General features: G+C 40.9%; 1 protein-coding gene across 2 annotated transcripts; it reads left to right on the plus strand.

The window, feature by feature from the left end:
* Positions 1–1371: 1371 nt before the first annotated feature.
* Positions 1372–16888, plus strand: smg6 (SMG6 nonsense mediated mRNA decay factor). Of its 2 annotated transcripts, none has more exons than XM_071506391.1 (19): positions 1372–1493; positions 2833–5236; positions 5382–5574; positions 7077–7187; positions 7492–7598; positions 8079–8157; positions 8434–8544; positions 8819–9034; positions 10604–10665; positions 10814–10959; positions 11395–11508; positions 11804–11981; positions 12530–12767; positions 12929–13108; positions 13335–13502; positions 13824–13968; positions 14094–14356; positions 14510–14591; positions 14734–16888. In XM_071506391.1, exons 1-19 carry the CDS (start codon positions 1403–1405, stop codon positions 14862–14864), a joined length of 5019 nt encoding a protein of 1672 aa, XP_071362492.1. In that variant the 5' UTR covers positions 1372–1402; the 3' UTR covers positions 14865–16888. The 2 variants fall into 2 exon arrangements, with proteins under 2 accessions (XP_071362492.1, XP_071362493.1); XM_071506392.1 differs by having other exon boundaries at positions 12548–12767.
* The last annotated feature ends 1540 nt before the right edge of the window (positions 16889–18428 follow it).

Raw genomic sequence — 18428 nt, forward strand, 5'->3', positions numbered from 1 at the left:
ACATAAAATATAAACTTCATCAATAAAACACTGTAAGAGACATCAATAATGAAATAAGATAATACCGTGAAAGTAAAACCAAATCCTGTACAATTAAAAACAAGAAATGTGATAAATAAATACATACACGGTCTATAAAACTGTCTATTAAGCCCAGTTCTTTCTGCTGTTCTTTATAACTTGGTAGTAACTATGTTAGACAAAAGTAACTTCTATTACTGTAAGATGTATTCTGCACACACACATAGGTATGTGTAGATATTTCTGATTACTATGCCAAAGACGTGAGCCAAGCACCTTGGATTAATAATTTAGTGAGATAATGAAGGAATGTGTGTGGAGAAAGAGGAGGTTTGGCTCTGGATGAAGACTTGTGTGTGGGAGATTTGTAGGGAGGACAAGAGACTCTGGCCCTTTAATTTGGTGTTGCTAGGGAAATGAAGCTGTTTACTCTAGCATCAGCCACATAGATGATAGCTGCATGAACTCTCCACCCCCCTTTCTTCTTATGCACATGTACACATGCGCACACACACACACACACACACAAATACCCAGTCTTCCTATGTATGTTTATGCTATTTGTCACAATTCCCCTCCACACCTCTTCATGCGATTTGTCAGGTCAGTTCACATCAAAGTCATGAGTGGAAGACAGAAGAGAAAAGATGAGTTGAGGTGGAGGTGTTGCACTACGTTGATACAAATACCTTAGTTGGAAAACAAAAGTAGATGGAAAGTTCATTTTTGGGCCAATCCAAAGCCTTGAACAATATGACACTCAAGATAAAAATGAGAATAAAGTAATCAATCCTGACATCTAGTGGATATTGTATGGAATTGAGCATGGTGTGTTTGTATGTAGGCAGTATATCTGCCTGTCTGTTTCTTTATATAATGTGCAGGCATATAAGCCCCCTTCCCCCAGACCTCATATGTAGGTCAAGGCCTACGTAAAAATTACATAACTGCACATTTCAGAACAATACACATTTTATCACATTGAAACCGAAAACGCCTATAAGAATCATTGGCAATGTGTGGGTCACTTTGAAATTAACCATGAGTCCAATTGGAATGGCAATAAGTGTGGGGCAAGATTGGAAGACTTTCTGCAAAAATTATCAAAAACCTTTCTGTCAAAGAACATCTCTATAATAAATACATAATAATAAAAAAGTAGTGAAAAAATCTTAAATACAGTACTTTTACGTATAACCTACAAAACTCTGTTATTTAAATACGTACTTAAGTAAAAGATCTGAAAACGGATGAATAAACTCGGCGAATTACATTATCATACTCTATTACCCAGCTGCCTTCGATGCCTTCGTCATGCGGTGACCATGTTTGACCCCGCTGGGCTTCCATACTTGTTGTGTTTGTTTTAGTCAAAGCAAAGATGGCGAACGAACTGGACCGAGTGCGAATCTCAGCTGCGGAACTCCGAGCTGAAGCGTCGAATACAGTTAATGCAACCGACTGTCAGAAAGGTGAGGGGAAACGAACCAGATACTGGGGAGGGGTGCATTCGCGAAAAAGTCGATAAATTCAGTCGAAGAAGTATTTCAAGTCAGCTGAAAGTAGCGTACGGAGTTGCTAAGTTTGTACCGAGCTAATGTTGTTAGCTAGCTAACTTAGCTATCTGTCTATTCTTTGGTCCCGCGCGGTTTGTTTCAAACCGTTTCAACTGTAATTTATTTACGACTGTTTGTCTCAATTTAACCCCGTTTGTAAATCCTTCTTACCATTTTTTTATGTTTACTCATTACACTTTGAGTACACTAGCATAAAGAATGTGTTTTAATATTATGTGACGTTAAATTGCGTTAGGACCGAAAAGCTCGACTCATCGGTTAACGTTAGAGAACTTGGCTAACGTCAACTAAACATTAGGTTTATGTGTCTTTGTGTGTATATGTACAGGGGTTTAATTTGAAAACTGAAAATAAATAGTAGTCTGAACACTGGTGTGTGCATTTCTTATGTTGTGGGGGAAATATTTCAGGTTTATTTATAGCTGCTGTTCCCTTGAGTACTTTGTCAAAAGTACACCAAGGGAATGCTCTCTTGACGTTTACTGTGAGGTAGTTTGGTTGTCTTTGTAAAATAGATTACTTTTTGCATGTGTAATCAATGCAGTGGGTGACGTTAGCTTTAGTGTGTCAGTATAAACATGTCTCTTTTCCATCTCTGCTCCAATTCCAGTAACTTGGATCCAAACAGGCAAAACTTTAATTGTTGTATCTTAAAAGGATAAGGCAAGTGATATTCTTTATTTTATTATTGTCAACAAATCCCAAATGAAGAGCTTGATGTAGCATATCCCTCCATGCAGGAGCCCTTCATTGTTGTTCAAAAAACACATAAAATAGACACACTTAAACTGGATGACATGTTCCTTGAGTCCGTTCAGCATACTACGTTCTGCTGTCATTTATACTGGAGTGCCAAGTGCATACCAATCACAGCTGAAAATTGTCCCCTAACAAGTGCACTATTTACTCCAGTTTAAGAAAGCTTTTCTCCAAACTACAGTGCCCAGGAGATTATGTAATTTACTGAGGCCTTTTTTTTTTTTAGAAGATCCATTTTTTGGGGAATTAATGGGCTTGGGGTTTAGCACCACAGACAAGGCAGTGAATTTGGAAAGTACTGAGTGACAGTCTGAAGCATTTTGTATTTGGTCTTTGCATTGGATTTCTTGACATGAAGAGAAACAAAATTTGAGGCAATATTTTTTAATACCCATACTCCATATACTGTGTTAATGCCTGACTTTGACTTTCAACTTCTTAATTTCTTCTCTCTGTGTTTTTTATCTCTCTCCAGAGGAACAATGTGTACCCAAGCAACATAGGAGACGTGAAGGAAAGCGCCCTGATCTGCAGCGCTACCAGCCTGTACCTGGGCATTCACGGCGTCATCGTGACAGTGAGGAAGGAGAAGCTGGTCAAAGTGATCCCCTGGGCACTTTTGTACATGAGCACGATAAACCATTGCAGGGTGAGAAAAACAGTTTCTCTGAAAAAGTTTTAGAGTGTGAAGATGCTGGGATGAGTGCTGAAAAAAGAGAAGAAGACAGGATGAGAGTTGAAAATAGTAACACTCAGAACTCTAGAAAGAGCAGCCACTCACAGGCTAAAATGGAAGTAAATCAAGAAAAAGGTTTTGTTGAAAATTACACAGAACATGGGGAACCTGCTGAAGCTGCTAAACCGGCAAAGAAAGCCCGCAAACCCGATCGAGAATTTTATCAACCTGGGAGCCGAAGGAACATTCAGGGAAAGGATTGTGGGGTTGGAAGAGACCAGGATAAACCTCCTCCTAGGATGCATGAGCAGAAAACTGAGTCAGAATTCCAGTTGAGTACAGGGGAAATGGAAGGGAACAAAAAAACATCTACACAGAAGCGGGGAGGGAAGGGTAAAGAAGTAAAGGGTATACAGGAAAATGTAAAATCCAGTGAGACAAACAGAAAGCAAGGAAGTCGAGGTGTTCAGAAACCTCCATTACCCTCTGATGCCTCAGTGGAGAAAATTACCAGCAAAGTAGAAAAACTCAGTGTCAAAGAAAAGGGTAAAGTGGGATATGAAGGCCAAGATGTTGAAGAGTTAAGCTGCAGGAGAGGGGAAATTACTGACAAGGGAAGACGAGGCCAGGGGGAAGGAACAAAAGAGGAGGAAGAAAAGACAGAAAAGAAGAAGGAAAAGGGAAACCGCAGGAGAAGAGGAGGAGAGAAGGAAAAAGAGAGGAATCAGGATTCCAGAAGAGGAGAACATGATGTAAGTGTTGGAGGGAAGAGTGACCATGGTAAACTTGAGAAAGAGAGAGACAGAAGAGCAGCAGAAGCAGATAGGGATAACAAACCAGGAAGGACAGGAGAGGCACACCAAAGCAAAGGAAGAGAGAGTTGCAGAGAAAACAGGAGAGGAGACAACAACAACAACAACCAGTCTAGAGAAGTGGAGAAAGATGCTAAGACAGAAAAAAATGTAGACAGGACTCTAGAAAGAGTTGATAGAAACAAATCCAATGCAAACATCACATCATTATCCTCAAAACGATATTCCAAATCAGATATTCGGCGTCCACGGAATCGAACTTACAGCAGTAGCTCTACCAGCAGTGTGACCAGCCTGGATGGTCCAGGACTAGGGATGGATGTGGAAAGTACCAGGTGGCCACGCTTGCATCCTAAGCACAGTAACAAAGAAGAGATAGCTAATAGTGGGGAAGGACGAAGGAGTCATTTACAAAGCTGGACAACCAACGGGGAATCATCTTCAGAATCACAGGAAGGGAGTGAGATGAGTGACATAGCAGAAGATAGAAGGAGGAGAAGAAGAGGAGGGGAGGAGGAGCTAAGTACAATGAAGCGAAGGGAAGAAAGGAACAGACCAAAGGGAAACAAAGGTGGAGGTCGAGGAATCCTAAGGGTTTCTCTTGAAAAACATTCGGGTATCTCATCACACAGTGGGGATGCACAGCAATGCAAGAAAGGCTTGGTTCCTCGTGGCAGAGGTGGGGGTATCCTGGTGCTTCCATCCCGCACAGACATCTCTAATACACCTGAAGTTGGGCAAAGACTTCTTTTTGGTGGAATTAGGGGAGGAGCAGCTTGCAGTAGTAGAGGAGGCAGAGGAGGAGGAGTCAGACGACTCTGGGATCCCAATAACCCAGACCAGAAACCTGCCCTTACCAGCACCCAGTCATCACAGCATAAGTCTCTACAACAGCCTGTATATCTTCAGACAGGGACAGGATATGGACAACTTCACTTTCTGGACACTGATGATGAAGTAGCAGGCAGTCCTCCAGTCCCGCAGGGTGAGCACCTTCGGTCCCAGCAGGCTGCTGCCATGGCCTACTACAAATTCCAAAACTCTGACAACCCCTACTGCTATCCCATGTCCACCAACAACACACATAATCCTGGCACCACCACCAACCAGCGCTATCCATATTCTTATCATATGGGGCCCTACCAAATGGCTCCCCCTAATGGTATGTACCCAGGCCCGGGTGTGGGACAGATCTGTGGGGGTTACAGGGGAGCAGCTTATTCTCAGCCAGGAGGAGGAGGTGGTTTGACATTTGAAGAGGTGGAGCAACAAGCCAGGGGGGAGTTGGGGAGGCTGTTGAGGGCTGCAGATGCACATGAACTCCAGCTTAGTAACCTGCTCTCCAGGGACAGAGTGAGTGCTGATGGACTGGATCGCATGGCCCAGCTCAGGTGAGGATTTAATGTTCTACTCTTTTGTCTTATACTACTTGTTTGGCTGTCAATTGGCCCTTGGACTAATTAATAAGAACCTTAACGGATCTGAGTCAATAGACATTGACAAAGCACTGTCCTGTCATGCCCTTCTGTTTTCTAGAGCTGACCTTTTAGGGATATACGAGCAGGTCATCCTCACAGACATCGAGTTCTCAGACTCTCAGAACGTGGATCAGGCTTTGTGGAAGAATGTCTTTTACCAGGTCATAGAGCGCTTCCGGCAGCTACTCAAAGACCCGGCCTATGACAACACCCCTCACATCAGGAACATGTTGCTCACACTGCTTGATGAGGTAACGAATATGTAGAGGTTATTGCGAGGTGGGAAGATGGGAGGTGCATATCTAGCATTGAAGATCTGTGTGCAGGGTTCATATTCTTGCTTGAACATACGTCAAGATTCATTAGATATACAGCACAGGCCACAAGTACTTGGACAGTTACACATTTTGGCCCTACTACATGAAAGTGCCAAGCTGAATCTGAGCACAGAATTCTCGTGTATACCTCTGCATTCAACCTGTTGCTTCCATCGGCAGTGAAATCATCAATAAATGCCAATTTACTAGTTAACTACAACAGAACCACTGCCATGTTTGACAGAAAAGGCGGTGGCTTTGGGTTGTAAATTTTATTTTTTATCTATCTGTTTTTTGCTTTTTTAAACATACTCATCCTCTTCACCTGCATGGTCACCTCTTTACCCCTTATATTAACAGAGAACTCCACCTTAATCTAAATGGCAACTCTTGACTCTCCATCAAGTTCTGAGTCACATGTGAGCTGTTTTGTGCATGCATTGAAGTGACAACCAGCTGTCCAAGACACATTTAGTAGCTAAGTGTCCGATTACTTTGGAGCCCTTGCAATTTGGGCACTATGTGCTAAAAGGGCTATATCTTACTCATAGCTCTTTCAGTATTGGCATTAACCCACTCAAATTAAAGCTTAGACTTGGCACTTTAATCAGAATCAGAATCAGAATCAGTTTTATTGCCAAGTATGTTTTCACATACAAGGAATTTTTTCTGGTGATTGGTGCAATTGATCAGCAACAGTGGGGCTCTCTAGCCTTGTTGATGAGGCTAATAGCAGATGGGAAGAAGCTATTTTTGTGGCGAGAGGTTTTGGTCCTGAAGGACCGCAGCCTCCTGCCAGAGGGGAGTGTCTCAAAGAGTTTGTGTCCAGGGTGGGAGGAGTCAGCTACAATCTTCCCTGCACGCCTCAGAGTCCTTGAGGTGTACAGGTCCTGGAGGGACGGAAGATTGCAGCCAATCACCTTCTCAGCAGAGTGGATGATACGCTGCAGTCTGTTATTGTCCCTCTCCGTGGCAGCAGCGTACCAGATGGTGATGGAGGAGGTGAGGATGGACTCAATGATGGAGGTGTAGAAGTTCACCATCATAGTCCTTGGCAGGTTGAACTTCTTCAATTGCCTCAGGAAATACATCCTCTGCTGAGCTTTATGAGCTTTAATGTAATATCCATTATTTTATGTCACTGAAGCACAGAGCTGAAGAACCAAAAATGTGTAACTATCCTGTACCTAAGGGCTGGGCTGTAGAGTCGTGATCTTGTCTAGTATTTGGGTAAACACTTGGACCAGTAAACACAAAACTGCATATTAGTAAACAATACAGTATTCAGATGTTTGCTATGAAGCTTGAAAATATTTGTGTTGAACCATTTTACAGTTTTGATTTCTTGTAGAGGTGACACATTACAATAATTTCAGTCAATTTTTTTCTCCACTGTAACTTCACTTGTTTATTGTGATCATGGTCTGTTGTCACAGGGAGCACTGTTCTTTGATGCGCTGCTGCAGAAACTGCAGACAGTGTACCAATTTAAGTTAGAGGATTACATGGATGGCATGGCTATCAGGGCGCGGGCATTACGCAAAACGGTACAGCAATATTCCTTTTGGTCTGTGTGTGTTTGTGTGGGCACTTAACATGTGTTCAGAGATGTATGTTTTTTTTTTTTTTAAGTATTATTGTAGCAGTCACACAATTTATAACATGTTACATTTATATAATTTAATTATAATTTATAATGTGTTGCATTCGTTGAACAAGGTCAGATTACCATGTTATTAGCAATATAGTTGCTGACAGCAGCTTAGTTGCTTACTACTTGTGATTATGCTTTAACTGAACTTTGTATGTAGTGAACAGTTCAAATTTTTCTTGTATTTTTGTTTTTTTCAGGTAAAGTATGCGCTTATCAGTGCTCAACGCTGCATGATTTGTCAGGGAGATATTGCACGTTACCGGGAACAAGCCAGCGACTCAGCCAACTATGGCAAGGCTCGCAGGTAGGTTGTAATTTGAGCAGTCTCTAGGTATCATGATATTTCTTAAACACATTCAAGAGCATAGGATGTGTATTAGCCTTAAAGGTAGGACTTGAGTTACTCATTTTCAATGAGTCAATAGGCAACATTAAAAATGTGTCTGGTAAATCTTAAGTCCAAAAGCGAATGATCATAACTAACCTTTTTGCTATGGGACAATTTTTCCATCTCTTTAATTTTCCCCAGAGAACTGGTTTTCATTTAGTCCTGATTATTTTTGAAAATTCTTGTACAAGGCTCAATCTCTGACAGTTTAATGCATCTCATAACTTTCTCAGTCTCAGACTTCTTTTTCCTGAGACACTGCCTGCTAAAGACTTAGTACCATAATAGAGACTGATCCTTCCCAGCTGTATATTACTGATTAGATGAGGGCAAAAAGCAGATGCAGAAAATTTCTCTGATAATAACTCATGACTACACATTTCCGTTTCTTCTAAGCTGGTACCTGAAAGCCCAGCAGATTGCTCCCAAAAACGGACGACCATATAACCAACTGGCTCTGCTAGCAGTCTATACAGTAAGTGATATTTAGTGAGTAGTGAAGGAAAATTGAAAGTTAAATATTTAGCTGCAAACATTATGTATAATCATAATTAGATCATTGGCATTAGAGTAATTGGGTTTTGATTTTTTTATGACTGATTGTATTTTTCTGGCCATGTTGCGAGGATAATAGAAAAATGCAACTATGTTTTGTGCTATGATCTGTTTGCACCCACCCCCAGTGTGCAGGTGTGGGTGTGTGTAGGTTACCTCTTTCCTCTTACTCTCATCCCACCTGTCCTTCTTACAGAAGCGGAAGTTGGATGCTGTGTATTATTACATGCGCAGCTTGGCAGCTTCCAACCCCATCCTGACTGCAAAGGAAAGTCTGATGAGTCTCTTTGAAGAAGCGAAGCGTAAGGTTAGACACACACTTTTGGTCATTAACTTGTGCCAGATGATTGACCTTGACATGGATACCCTCTGGGAAATGAACCATTGCTCTGGTTTGTTAGCAGTGATGTTAGGGGATGTTAAGAAAAATATAATCACAGAGATGCATTAGTGTGTTAACGCAATAATTTGCTTAATAAATTATCTTGCAGCATAACTGGTTAAGTTTACTATAATCAGGTGATTATGCCGAGACGTAAGGCAGCACAAGTGTTCCTTGTTTACAGATTTTGTTCTTGTAGGCAGAGCAGCTGGAGCGAAGGAGAAGGCAAGAGCATGAAGGAGGCTCCAGGGGTCCAGCAGTAAGAGGACGAGGAAGAGGGGAAGAAGGAGCACGTGTCGAGGTTTGGATTCGCCCCAGCGGACAAGCAGCAACCCCATCCTCACAGAGAGGAGGTAGCGAGTCCAGCAGAGACTCTGAACAGGATGGAGAGCTGGGTAGTCTCAGCGCTAGTGATGTAAGATCCCTTTCTTCCTTTCTCTCTCTCATACACAGAGTCTATATAGAGTTTATTTTCTTGATGCACAGCGACACTAGTGCTTGTAGACGTCTCTTACATTGTTTTCTTATGTTTTCTCTCTCTTCTTCAAAAGCTTATTTATTTTCTCTGCATTACATTTTTCCTCTTCTCATTTAGTCCCTCAGTCATCATTTCATTGTAACTTTTAGATTTTATTATTATTATTTATTTCATGATACTCAACAATCCATTCTGTCAAAGTGAAAACATGTTGATTTTGTTGAAATTTATTTTGTTGAAATTTATTGAAAATCAGAAACTTAAATCTCTCATTTACAAAAGTATTCAGACCCTTTGCTGTAGCACTCAAATTGCAATCAGGGGCATCCGATTTGCTTTAATTATCCTTGAGATGTATGTTGAACTTGAGTTCGCCTGTGGCAACAACAACAGGTACAGGGAGACTGATCAGAATTAAGGAATGCAGCCAAATACAGAGAGGTCCTTCAAGTAAACCTGCTCCAAAGTGCACACGACCTGAGACTGGGATGACGAGTGACCCTTAAGCACGACATTGACCCGAAGCAAAGTGCCAAGTCAACACTCGATAGGCTTTGGGTCAAGTCTCTAACTGTCCCTGAGGGGCCCAGCCAACGTCCAGATGAAAAACCCAATATGATATTTGACCTGAAGATGGCAGAGAATCTGCCAGGAAAGTGCAAAGGTTATAGGGATTAATCCAAAGGGCTTCTACAAATTACTGAATTAAGGGGCTGAATACTTTTGTAAATACTTTTTAAAAAATGTTTTCAAAATGTCACTTTGTCATTATGGGTTATTGTGTGTAGACTGATGGGCAACACAATACCTGCAATAGGAGATGCTCAGGTGGCATCCAACTTTATCAACTGGCTTAGTTACAAACTAGATGCAAATAACTTGTTTCTGTTAGTGTGTTCTGTGGTTTAAGCTGTAGTGGCTCTGTTGTGATTCTTTATTGAACATTACACAGTGAATAATTTATTGTGTTCAGGAGTGAGTTCTAGTGAAAGCTCAGATTTTTCTCTACCATCTTCTTGTTCACATTCCTGTATCAGTTCGGCTTTATTTCTTACGCTGTGTGCTTTTAAGAGGGAACAATTTTTTGACATGTTGTATTTGGGATTATACTAAACATAACTCTAAATATCCTGCTAAAATGTGGGAAGGAACTTTGTGCTCTTTCCATTTTACTTTATTTACTTTTTAAGAAAACTATTTTGTCTCTCTCCAATGTCTCTGTCCACTATTTGTCAGTGTGTCCTGTTGAGAGAGGCATCTGTCTGTGTCTCCTCTGTGTCAGCTTCAGTAGCCTTTCAGTCCATTTCCTCCCACTCATATTGTTCAAAATCCTGGGTGCATTTAAATGGTGACATCAGCTCCAAACCACTCCATGTGCTTTGTCACTGGATGAAGAAGTGTTTTTTTTTTTTTTTGTCATGAGCTGTAGAGTTTGTAGGTAAATAAAACTGTCGGACAAAGACTAGAAATAAATTTCTTCTTTCTACCTTCTCTTTTTTACTCCAGCTAAATAAGAGATTCATTCTGAGTTTCCTTCATGCACATGGAAAGCTCTTCACTAAAGTGGGGTGAGTGACGTCTCATCTGTCCCAGTCTTACATTCATACACTGAATGAGTTTGAAGGATGGAGAATTTTACCTAAAACGTGTATTTTTGCGTGTGCCTTAGTCTGTTTTTCCTTATCTTAATTGAACATGCGTGTCTTGCTTATGCAGCATGGAGTCATTCCCTGGAGTGGCGAGTCGTGTTCTGCAGGAGTTCAGGACACTGCTCCAGCATGGCCCCTCCCTACTGGGCAGCACACACATGCTGCAAATCATCACGATCAACATGTTCACCATTCAAAATGCCCACAGCAGAGGTAGTGCTGCACACACCCACACATCATCACACAACAAACCTCAAAGTTTTAATGTATTTTTTATGTATTGTTCATTTCCAAAATTAATTCAATTATAAATGAGTTGTTCACTGCATGACCAGTGAACAACTCATTTTATTTTTATGTAGGTTAATAATATGGATTTCATTAATTTCTTGACTCCATTTACAAAAAAGCTTGTTGGCAAGTTTAAACTTGAGGAGTCTGGGTGGATATTGCAGAGATGATAATAGCTCTTTGACACACATTATATCTCATCTTCTCACATGCAAGTTCTATATTATGTGCAATAGAGAATGCAACTTGAATACAATTATAAAATGAACACACATGTTGGGGCTGCACACAAGTCACTGGTAATATTGATAGAGTCTTGGAGGAGTACTTTTTAAAATCCTTGTCTCTGTTTGTCAGGTGAAGAAGGAGAAGTGCGGTCCGTTTTACAGGAACAAAGCACTGCCCTGGGTCTCGGCATGTTTGCACTCCTGGTGCAGCGCTGCACAGAGCTGCTCAGAGATATACCTGCAGGTACACACACAGTAAGCTCCACAAGTATTTGATCAGCAGTGTTTATTAAGGTTGGCCCACTCACATATGTAACTCATTTGTAAATATTTATTAAATTGTTTTTATCTGTATCAGTTGACTATTAAAGACAAAAATTACTCATAGCAGATTGGTGGAGATTACTTGTAGAGCTTATTAGAAAACTGTGTACTTAATCCCCTTGTAATGTTCCCTTTTTTACACAAGTTTCATTTGTTTTTGTTTGTTTACAATTACGTGTTGTTTTTGAAAAGTGTCTCCTCTTTCTCTCATTCAGAGCCAGTCCCCATGGCCGATTTAGAGGAAGAGGAGAGTAAAGGGGAGGAGCTGGATGGTATGGTGAGGGTCTCTGCCTTCCCACTGGACCTTAGAGAAATGCTGCCAAGCATCAAGGTCTGGTCTGACTGGATGTTGGGACAACCAGACCAGTGGAACCCACCACCATGCAGTATAGAGTGAGTACATGCAATAATTCATTTTGTGTACTATGGGGCAGTGGGAATTAAATGATCACCATTGAGGAGTCACAGAGCAACATTACCCATCATTTACACTCATGTCTCTGACCACCTAATAAATGTAAGGGACTGTTCTTTTAGGTCTATTTTTGATGAGGAAAATATTTAGCTCTTTAGTTGCTAAATGTTCCATGATTTTCACCAGCTAGTCACCAGCTTTGTTTGTCTGCTGTTTGGTGCTGAGCAGGTAGTGTACAGTAGGTTTATAGAGCTTTTTCACTGTAAACAGCTGTCTGCTGTGGCCAGAAACGGAGAGAGGTGAGGGAATCAGGACCATAAAGTTGCGGTCCCGACATCTAAAACACTAACTAGAAACTCATTTTAAAAAAGCCTTGTAAAACACAGGGAAGCTGAGGTGCAGATGGAAATTCTCTAGGTTCATCACCGTAAGCAAAGCGTCCTGCATTACACATTGTCATTTAAAATGTTGTTAATAGGTTAATCTGTTGGTTCTGCTCATGGCCTCTACTGGTTCTTCACACCAGCTTTTCCTTTCTACCAAGTTGCAGCCCTGATGTTTGGCAGTGCCTGGCTGACCTGTGTAATGTGCTGGCACGTGTGGACCACGGGGAGGTACCGCTTTACAAAGTCGACACTGATGAAGGTGAGGGAGATGAGGAGTTGACTGTGCTGCAACTGAAGGAAGACAGGATGCTTGCTGGTTTTGTACCACTGCTGGCTGCACCACAGGAGCCGTGTTACACAGACAGACACACTGACATGGTGAGTAGAAGTCAAAGGTGTGTTTCATTATTCTGTAACATGGATGCTCTGGTACATACTTCTACTCATGTACTACTGATTGTACTGATTATTCGTCTGTCATCTTTTACATGTACCCATATTCATCATCCTTATGTTCTGTTCCCATTGTCTTTCCTCAGGCAATAGCAGCAGATTGTAAGAGAGTGACAGTGCTGAAGTACTTTCTGGAGGCTTTGTGTGGACAGGAAGAGCCTCTGTTGGCCTTCAAGGGAGGCAAATACATCTCTGTGGCAACTTCTCCTCCACCTAACTCTTCAGTGGATACAAGGAGCAGGCAGGATTCTCTAACAGAAAAAGAGGTGAATATTTTCCTCCTACTTTCCCTCTAATAACATGTTCTCTTAACTCCCTCTGTTGTTTCCATCTCTGATTGCCCTCCTTTCTTTCAAAATTTGACCCTCTCATAATTATGTAAATGCTGGAATTCAATTTTCGCTGCAGTTCAGCAGAGTGAGTGCAACAGTGAGTGCCAAATTGCTGAAAATGTGTCTCATCAGCTGCTACGTGTCTGTGTCTGTTTGGCAGGCTGATGATGTCATAGTCGAGGCAGAGTCATCTTTCTCTGCATCAGAAGGAGAGGAGGATGCAGAGGAGGCGGGAGACAGTGAGAATGACATCAGACAGCTGAAGGCACGACGTCATGCCCTCGCCAACAAACTGGCACAGCAACAGAAGCGCAGGGATAAAATACAGGTAAACTGCCGTACACATACCTACCTAACAATAATCATTTAAATAAGGAAATACATTTAGATAGCAGTTGTATGTCTTTTTCATTTCATTTTAAAGGTTAAGCAAATTTTTGTTGCAAGTTTTTACTGAAAGGACTTCCATTAATTATAAAAATCCCATGGGTTAAGTTGAAATGCTCAGATTTGGCATTGTGTGATTGTGTGTGTGATAAATTTTCTTTCTGGTCATGCTTGTGTCTTAAGATAGTACAGTAAGATTACAATGTTGTGTTAAACATTGGGTTAAATTTAACATCATGTTTAATGTGTCTGTATCTCCCAGGCGGTGCTGCAGACAGGCGGACAGTTGGAGCTGGAAGTGAGGCCTCTATTTTTGGTTCCAGATACCAATGGATTCATTGATCACTTGGAAGGGCTGAAGAAACTCCTTCAATGTGGAACATACATTATAGTTGTGCCACTCATCGGTAGGAGGATTAAATCGTGGTGTTGTGACATGTTAGAAATGATAAGAATGCCCAGTGTCTCTCGCGTTCAGTGTAGAAAAGGGGAAATGTTTATGTTTACTTATGTTGCATGTTCTTTCTCTCAGTCATTACAGAGTTGGATGGCTTGGCTAAGGGCCAGGACATCTTTGGTGGTGGAGTGGGATCAGGAGGGCGCAACGCTGGCAGTCGTAGCAACTATAATGTTAGTGCGACACATGTGCGGTCTGTGCAGGAGAAGGCCCGGTTGGCTGTGGCTTTCTTAGAGAAAGGCTTTGAAGCCAGGGAACCATGCCTCAGAGCCCTGACAAGCAGAGGAAATCAGCTCGAGTCTATTGCCTTCCGCAGTGAAGACACCTCTGGACAACAGGTGAGAGCCCAAATACATGTAAATAAATGTATCCCAAAGTGCGTTGTTTCATTTTATTTTGTTTTATTACCTTGTGGGTCATTTACTTTCAGATTGTGCAATGAAATCAAACTGTGCCAAGAGGCAGTAACTTAGTCTTCTATTCTTCTTCAGGGGAACAATGATGATGTGATTCTGTCCTGCTGTCTCCAATACTGCAAAGACAAAGCAAAAGATTTCATGCCTGATCAGAGAAGTATGTATCATGGACTCTCGCTGATTATCTGTCAGTGTTCATATTTCCTGACGTGCATGAACACTTTGCATGTATTGATGTAACTAAAATCTTCTGAGTTTAGCTCTTACTACTCTTCCCTCCCCCCTCTCTCCACACACAGATGGGACAGTGAGGCTCCAAAGAGAGGTGGTACTCCTTACAGACGACCGTAACCTGCGTGTCAAAGCTTTGACTCGCAATGTCCCAGTACGAGACATCCCTGCTTTCCTCAGCTGGGCCAAAGTGGGCTGAACCTAGCAAAGCTGGCATTAAAGGAACCCAACCGCTGAAGCCTGCTTGCCACTCAGCCAGGAGAGAAGACACACTTAAGCAGAGGAAGAAGAGGAGGAGATTAACAGGGGAGAGGAAATGGAAAAAGAAAGCAAACAACCACTACTTATGAAATACAAACAAATGTAGTGAGAGCAGGGTGGTTTCAGTGAGCTTTTCCCTCTTGTGGTGAAGTGTGTGTGTATGTATGTTTTAAGATCAGTGAGCTTCCCCAGGAAGAAACAGGGAGACTTGATAAGTCTCAGAGAGGCTGGACTAGAAGGGAGGAAAGAGGTAAAGAAAGGAGTGATATGATTTGTAAGTTGTGTGGTCCAGCCTAGAGCCTCTGCGCCTAGTTAGTAGGTGTGCTGTCTGCAAGCAGTATCAAAATTTGAGGTGATGATAGAATGAGCCAGAGAGAGGGAGCACGTTCATGGTCATTTAATTGATTAAAGACATCAGTAGTGAAGGCCATAACTGGCACCTCCACACTTCTCTGAGGGCCCAGTCTCATAGACTTCTGTGGCCTCTACAGGAGAGCTGAGAGAAAGGAAGGCAAAGAGAAGCACAGCTGGAGGATCTGTGTCAGTGCAGTAAAAAGTGGCTGATTGTAGTGAGGGTTGATCAACAGCCCTATTGAAATATAAGCACCACCAAGAAATCGTAAGCAGGTATGGTATTTTCTGCTCACCCAGGAAGTGCCTTATGTCTGTTTGCTAACTTGGGTTGGTCCTCCAGCTTGAAGCTAACATTAAGTTTGGGTATTGTGAGAAAATGTTTTAAAAAGTCAACAAATACAAGAAAGATTGGTTTATTTTATTTTCCTTTTTTCGACTTGTTTTTTTATTTCATGTGTAAAAAGTTTTGCTTCCATCATGGAGGCCACTTTTCCATTTTAGGCACTGATAATAAGCATCTGCAAAGTTTTCCAGTGTGAACCATAATTTATTGAATCTTTTTTTTTTTTTAATCTGGTCTGGTATTTGTAAATAATAATTTGTGTTTCTGAGCAGTATAACGTGTGAAATTTGATATATCAAGACTGGTTAGTTGGCTTGTGGTGAGTTTTCAGTTCAACAAAATTATGCTACATCGACTAACTTTATGGGACTTTGTCCTTTGAGCAAAAATACACCCATCTATCACTTAAAACAGTATGAAACAAAAATCAGCAGATACATTTTGACCCAGTTCTCCTGTAAACAGCCATGATGTTTGGAGGTGGATTGGTCCTTGACTGTGACTTTGCAGATACTTTATTATTGAGTACCAATGGTGTTTGTCAGTCTTTTTGTGCATTTTCAGTTCATAACACCACAGCAGTTAACATTTTCAAAAAATGTTTTAATCATTATCCTTTTCCATTATCTGTTTTCCTCTTCAAGATTTTTCAAGGTCACTTATCCAGTTTTCTTTAGTTGTAATAAAATACATGTAGCATAATACTATACATAATACCTGTGAAATTTCCATCTAAAAATTTAGTTCAAAGAACACCTCACTGACACATCACCAACAAACATGAACACAAAGGTAGTGTTTGTGCTCTTGCTTGCTCTTCGTTGCTTTGGGAGACAGTTTAGGAGATGCTGAATTAATTCAGTGTATATTTCTGTGTGCTTTTGAGACACTGTCTTGATGCTCAAAATTGATAATCTACACCTCTGTCCTCTGTTCTGTTACATCATACACAATTCATCATTCACTCACCACAGTTTGTTAAGGATTTGAAATAGTACAGTACTATATGTAGAAATGGCTATGCTACTATTTATTTGTCCTGTACCTTTTCAGATAGGCTTATACAACTTCCATCAGCAGTTGATGTTTCTGTATTTGTGTAAACTTTTTTTTTTTTCTCCAATGCCTGTTGTAGGGCTTTTGTAGCTTCTGTTTAAGTAGCAAAGCATCAGTGTTTTAGTGTTGGAGCAAATGTAGTAAATACATAATCGACATAACACAAATGACTTTCTCATCATCCATCATTAAAACAGTTTTGAAGTCAATGTTTTTAACTCATTAATGTGGAAAATTAACATCCGACATTTTGACTTGTACGTGTTAATGTTAACGTGTTAATGTTACTGAAACATTAACAAATCCTCTATTATCCAAGTGGCCCAGTAAGCTTTGACTACGACAGTGAGCCAGCACGCGCAGTAACAAGACCCTGAAACCAAAGCAACTAAATGGAATTCAGCCATCATTCATTTTATTATTTAGACCTGTGCTTTTCCCCCTGCGGTGTGTCAAAATGTCTACTGTGAAGAAAGCCTATAGTTGTGCTGTGCTGAAAGTCCTATATATTTATATTTTCATTATCTTAAGCCTTGGAGTAGATACATGCAGAACCCAGAGGTCTTATGCATACATTTAGATTTTTTTAATTAATTTATTTATTTGGTAGGAACAATACATATTAATGAACATCAGTACTAAATACATGAGGTAAACATGCTGGATTGTATCAGAAATGCAAATTTACATCCGTTGTCCCTAGATCACAAAATGAAGCATTGAAAAAAAAAAAAGGACAGACCTGAAATATTTCTGAGAAATTAATTATTGAGCAGAGATTAATTTTGCCCATGCAAATGATGACACAATAAAAATGTGATGGAATCCATTAATACACCCAGATAATCCAAATTATTACAAGAAACAAAACAAAATAAATACTACATATAACCAAATTATCTGCATATGGTTACATGCCTAAAGCTTTACATGTGTGCCCTCATGTGGTAGTTGAAGGTTACACAGGTGAAAGTGATGGAGCCAAGGAGACGGTGGAGTTGTGGATGTAGCACCTCAACACAGGGAATGTCTTAAATACATTCATAAAGGAGACAAACAAAGAAATGTATAGATCAACTATAAGAAGTGAGTGGGGAAGGAAATGTGATGACCATGATCATTATCCAGAAATGCCTCAAAAGACTGAACTGAACTGCTCTGGTTCAGTCCTGATTTTCTATTCTTAGGGCTGACATATGGTAAAAATGTCAAACTCCCAGTGATAATGAAGAGCAAGGACCACACAGTCAGTCGCTGCACTGTAAGTACCAGTATCATAAGATCAGTGCCAGGAGGGTTCCAAGTATCCGTTGTTACAAATACAGATAAACTCACTCCTCTATGACAAGCAGGTATTTGTGAATGTGCATCTTCAGGAGGCACAAGTGGGACAGATGCTTCCCCAGCATCTAACATCTGTGGACAAGCACAGTCATCACTAATATGTTCAGTCCTGGTTTGAATAAACCTCAGTATCTGTGGTGATACCTAGAGAGGTTCATCTATTTATACTATATATATACATGTATGTGTGGTATTGTGTGTGTGTGTGTGTGTCAGGGACAGAAAGTTCTGCAGCCTATCCATCCATATCATTTGCTTCAGTATACTTCTATGCCTGGATACAGACCACACAGGCAGGACCCGATTCCCATCATCATGACAACAGGGCTACCGAGCAACCAATCAAAGCCCTCTGAGCCCTTTTCTGCAAGCTGATTGGTTTCTCAGCCTGCAGCCTGTTGTGGA

Source organism: Trachinotus anak, unplaced genomic scaffold, assembly GCF_046630095.1.
Source record: "Trachinotus anak isolate AG129_WGS33_773 ecotype Australia unplaced genomic scaffold, CSIRO_AGI_Tana_v1 ptg000020l, whole genome shotgun sequence".
Taxonomy (NCBI): Eukaryota; Metazoa; Chordata; class Actinopteri; order Carangiformes; family Carangidae; genus Trachinotus; species Trachinotus anak.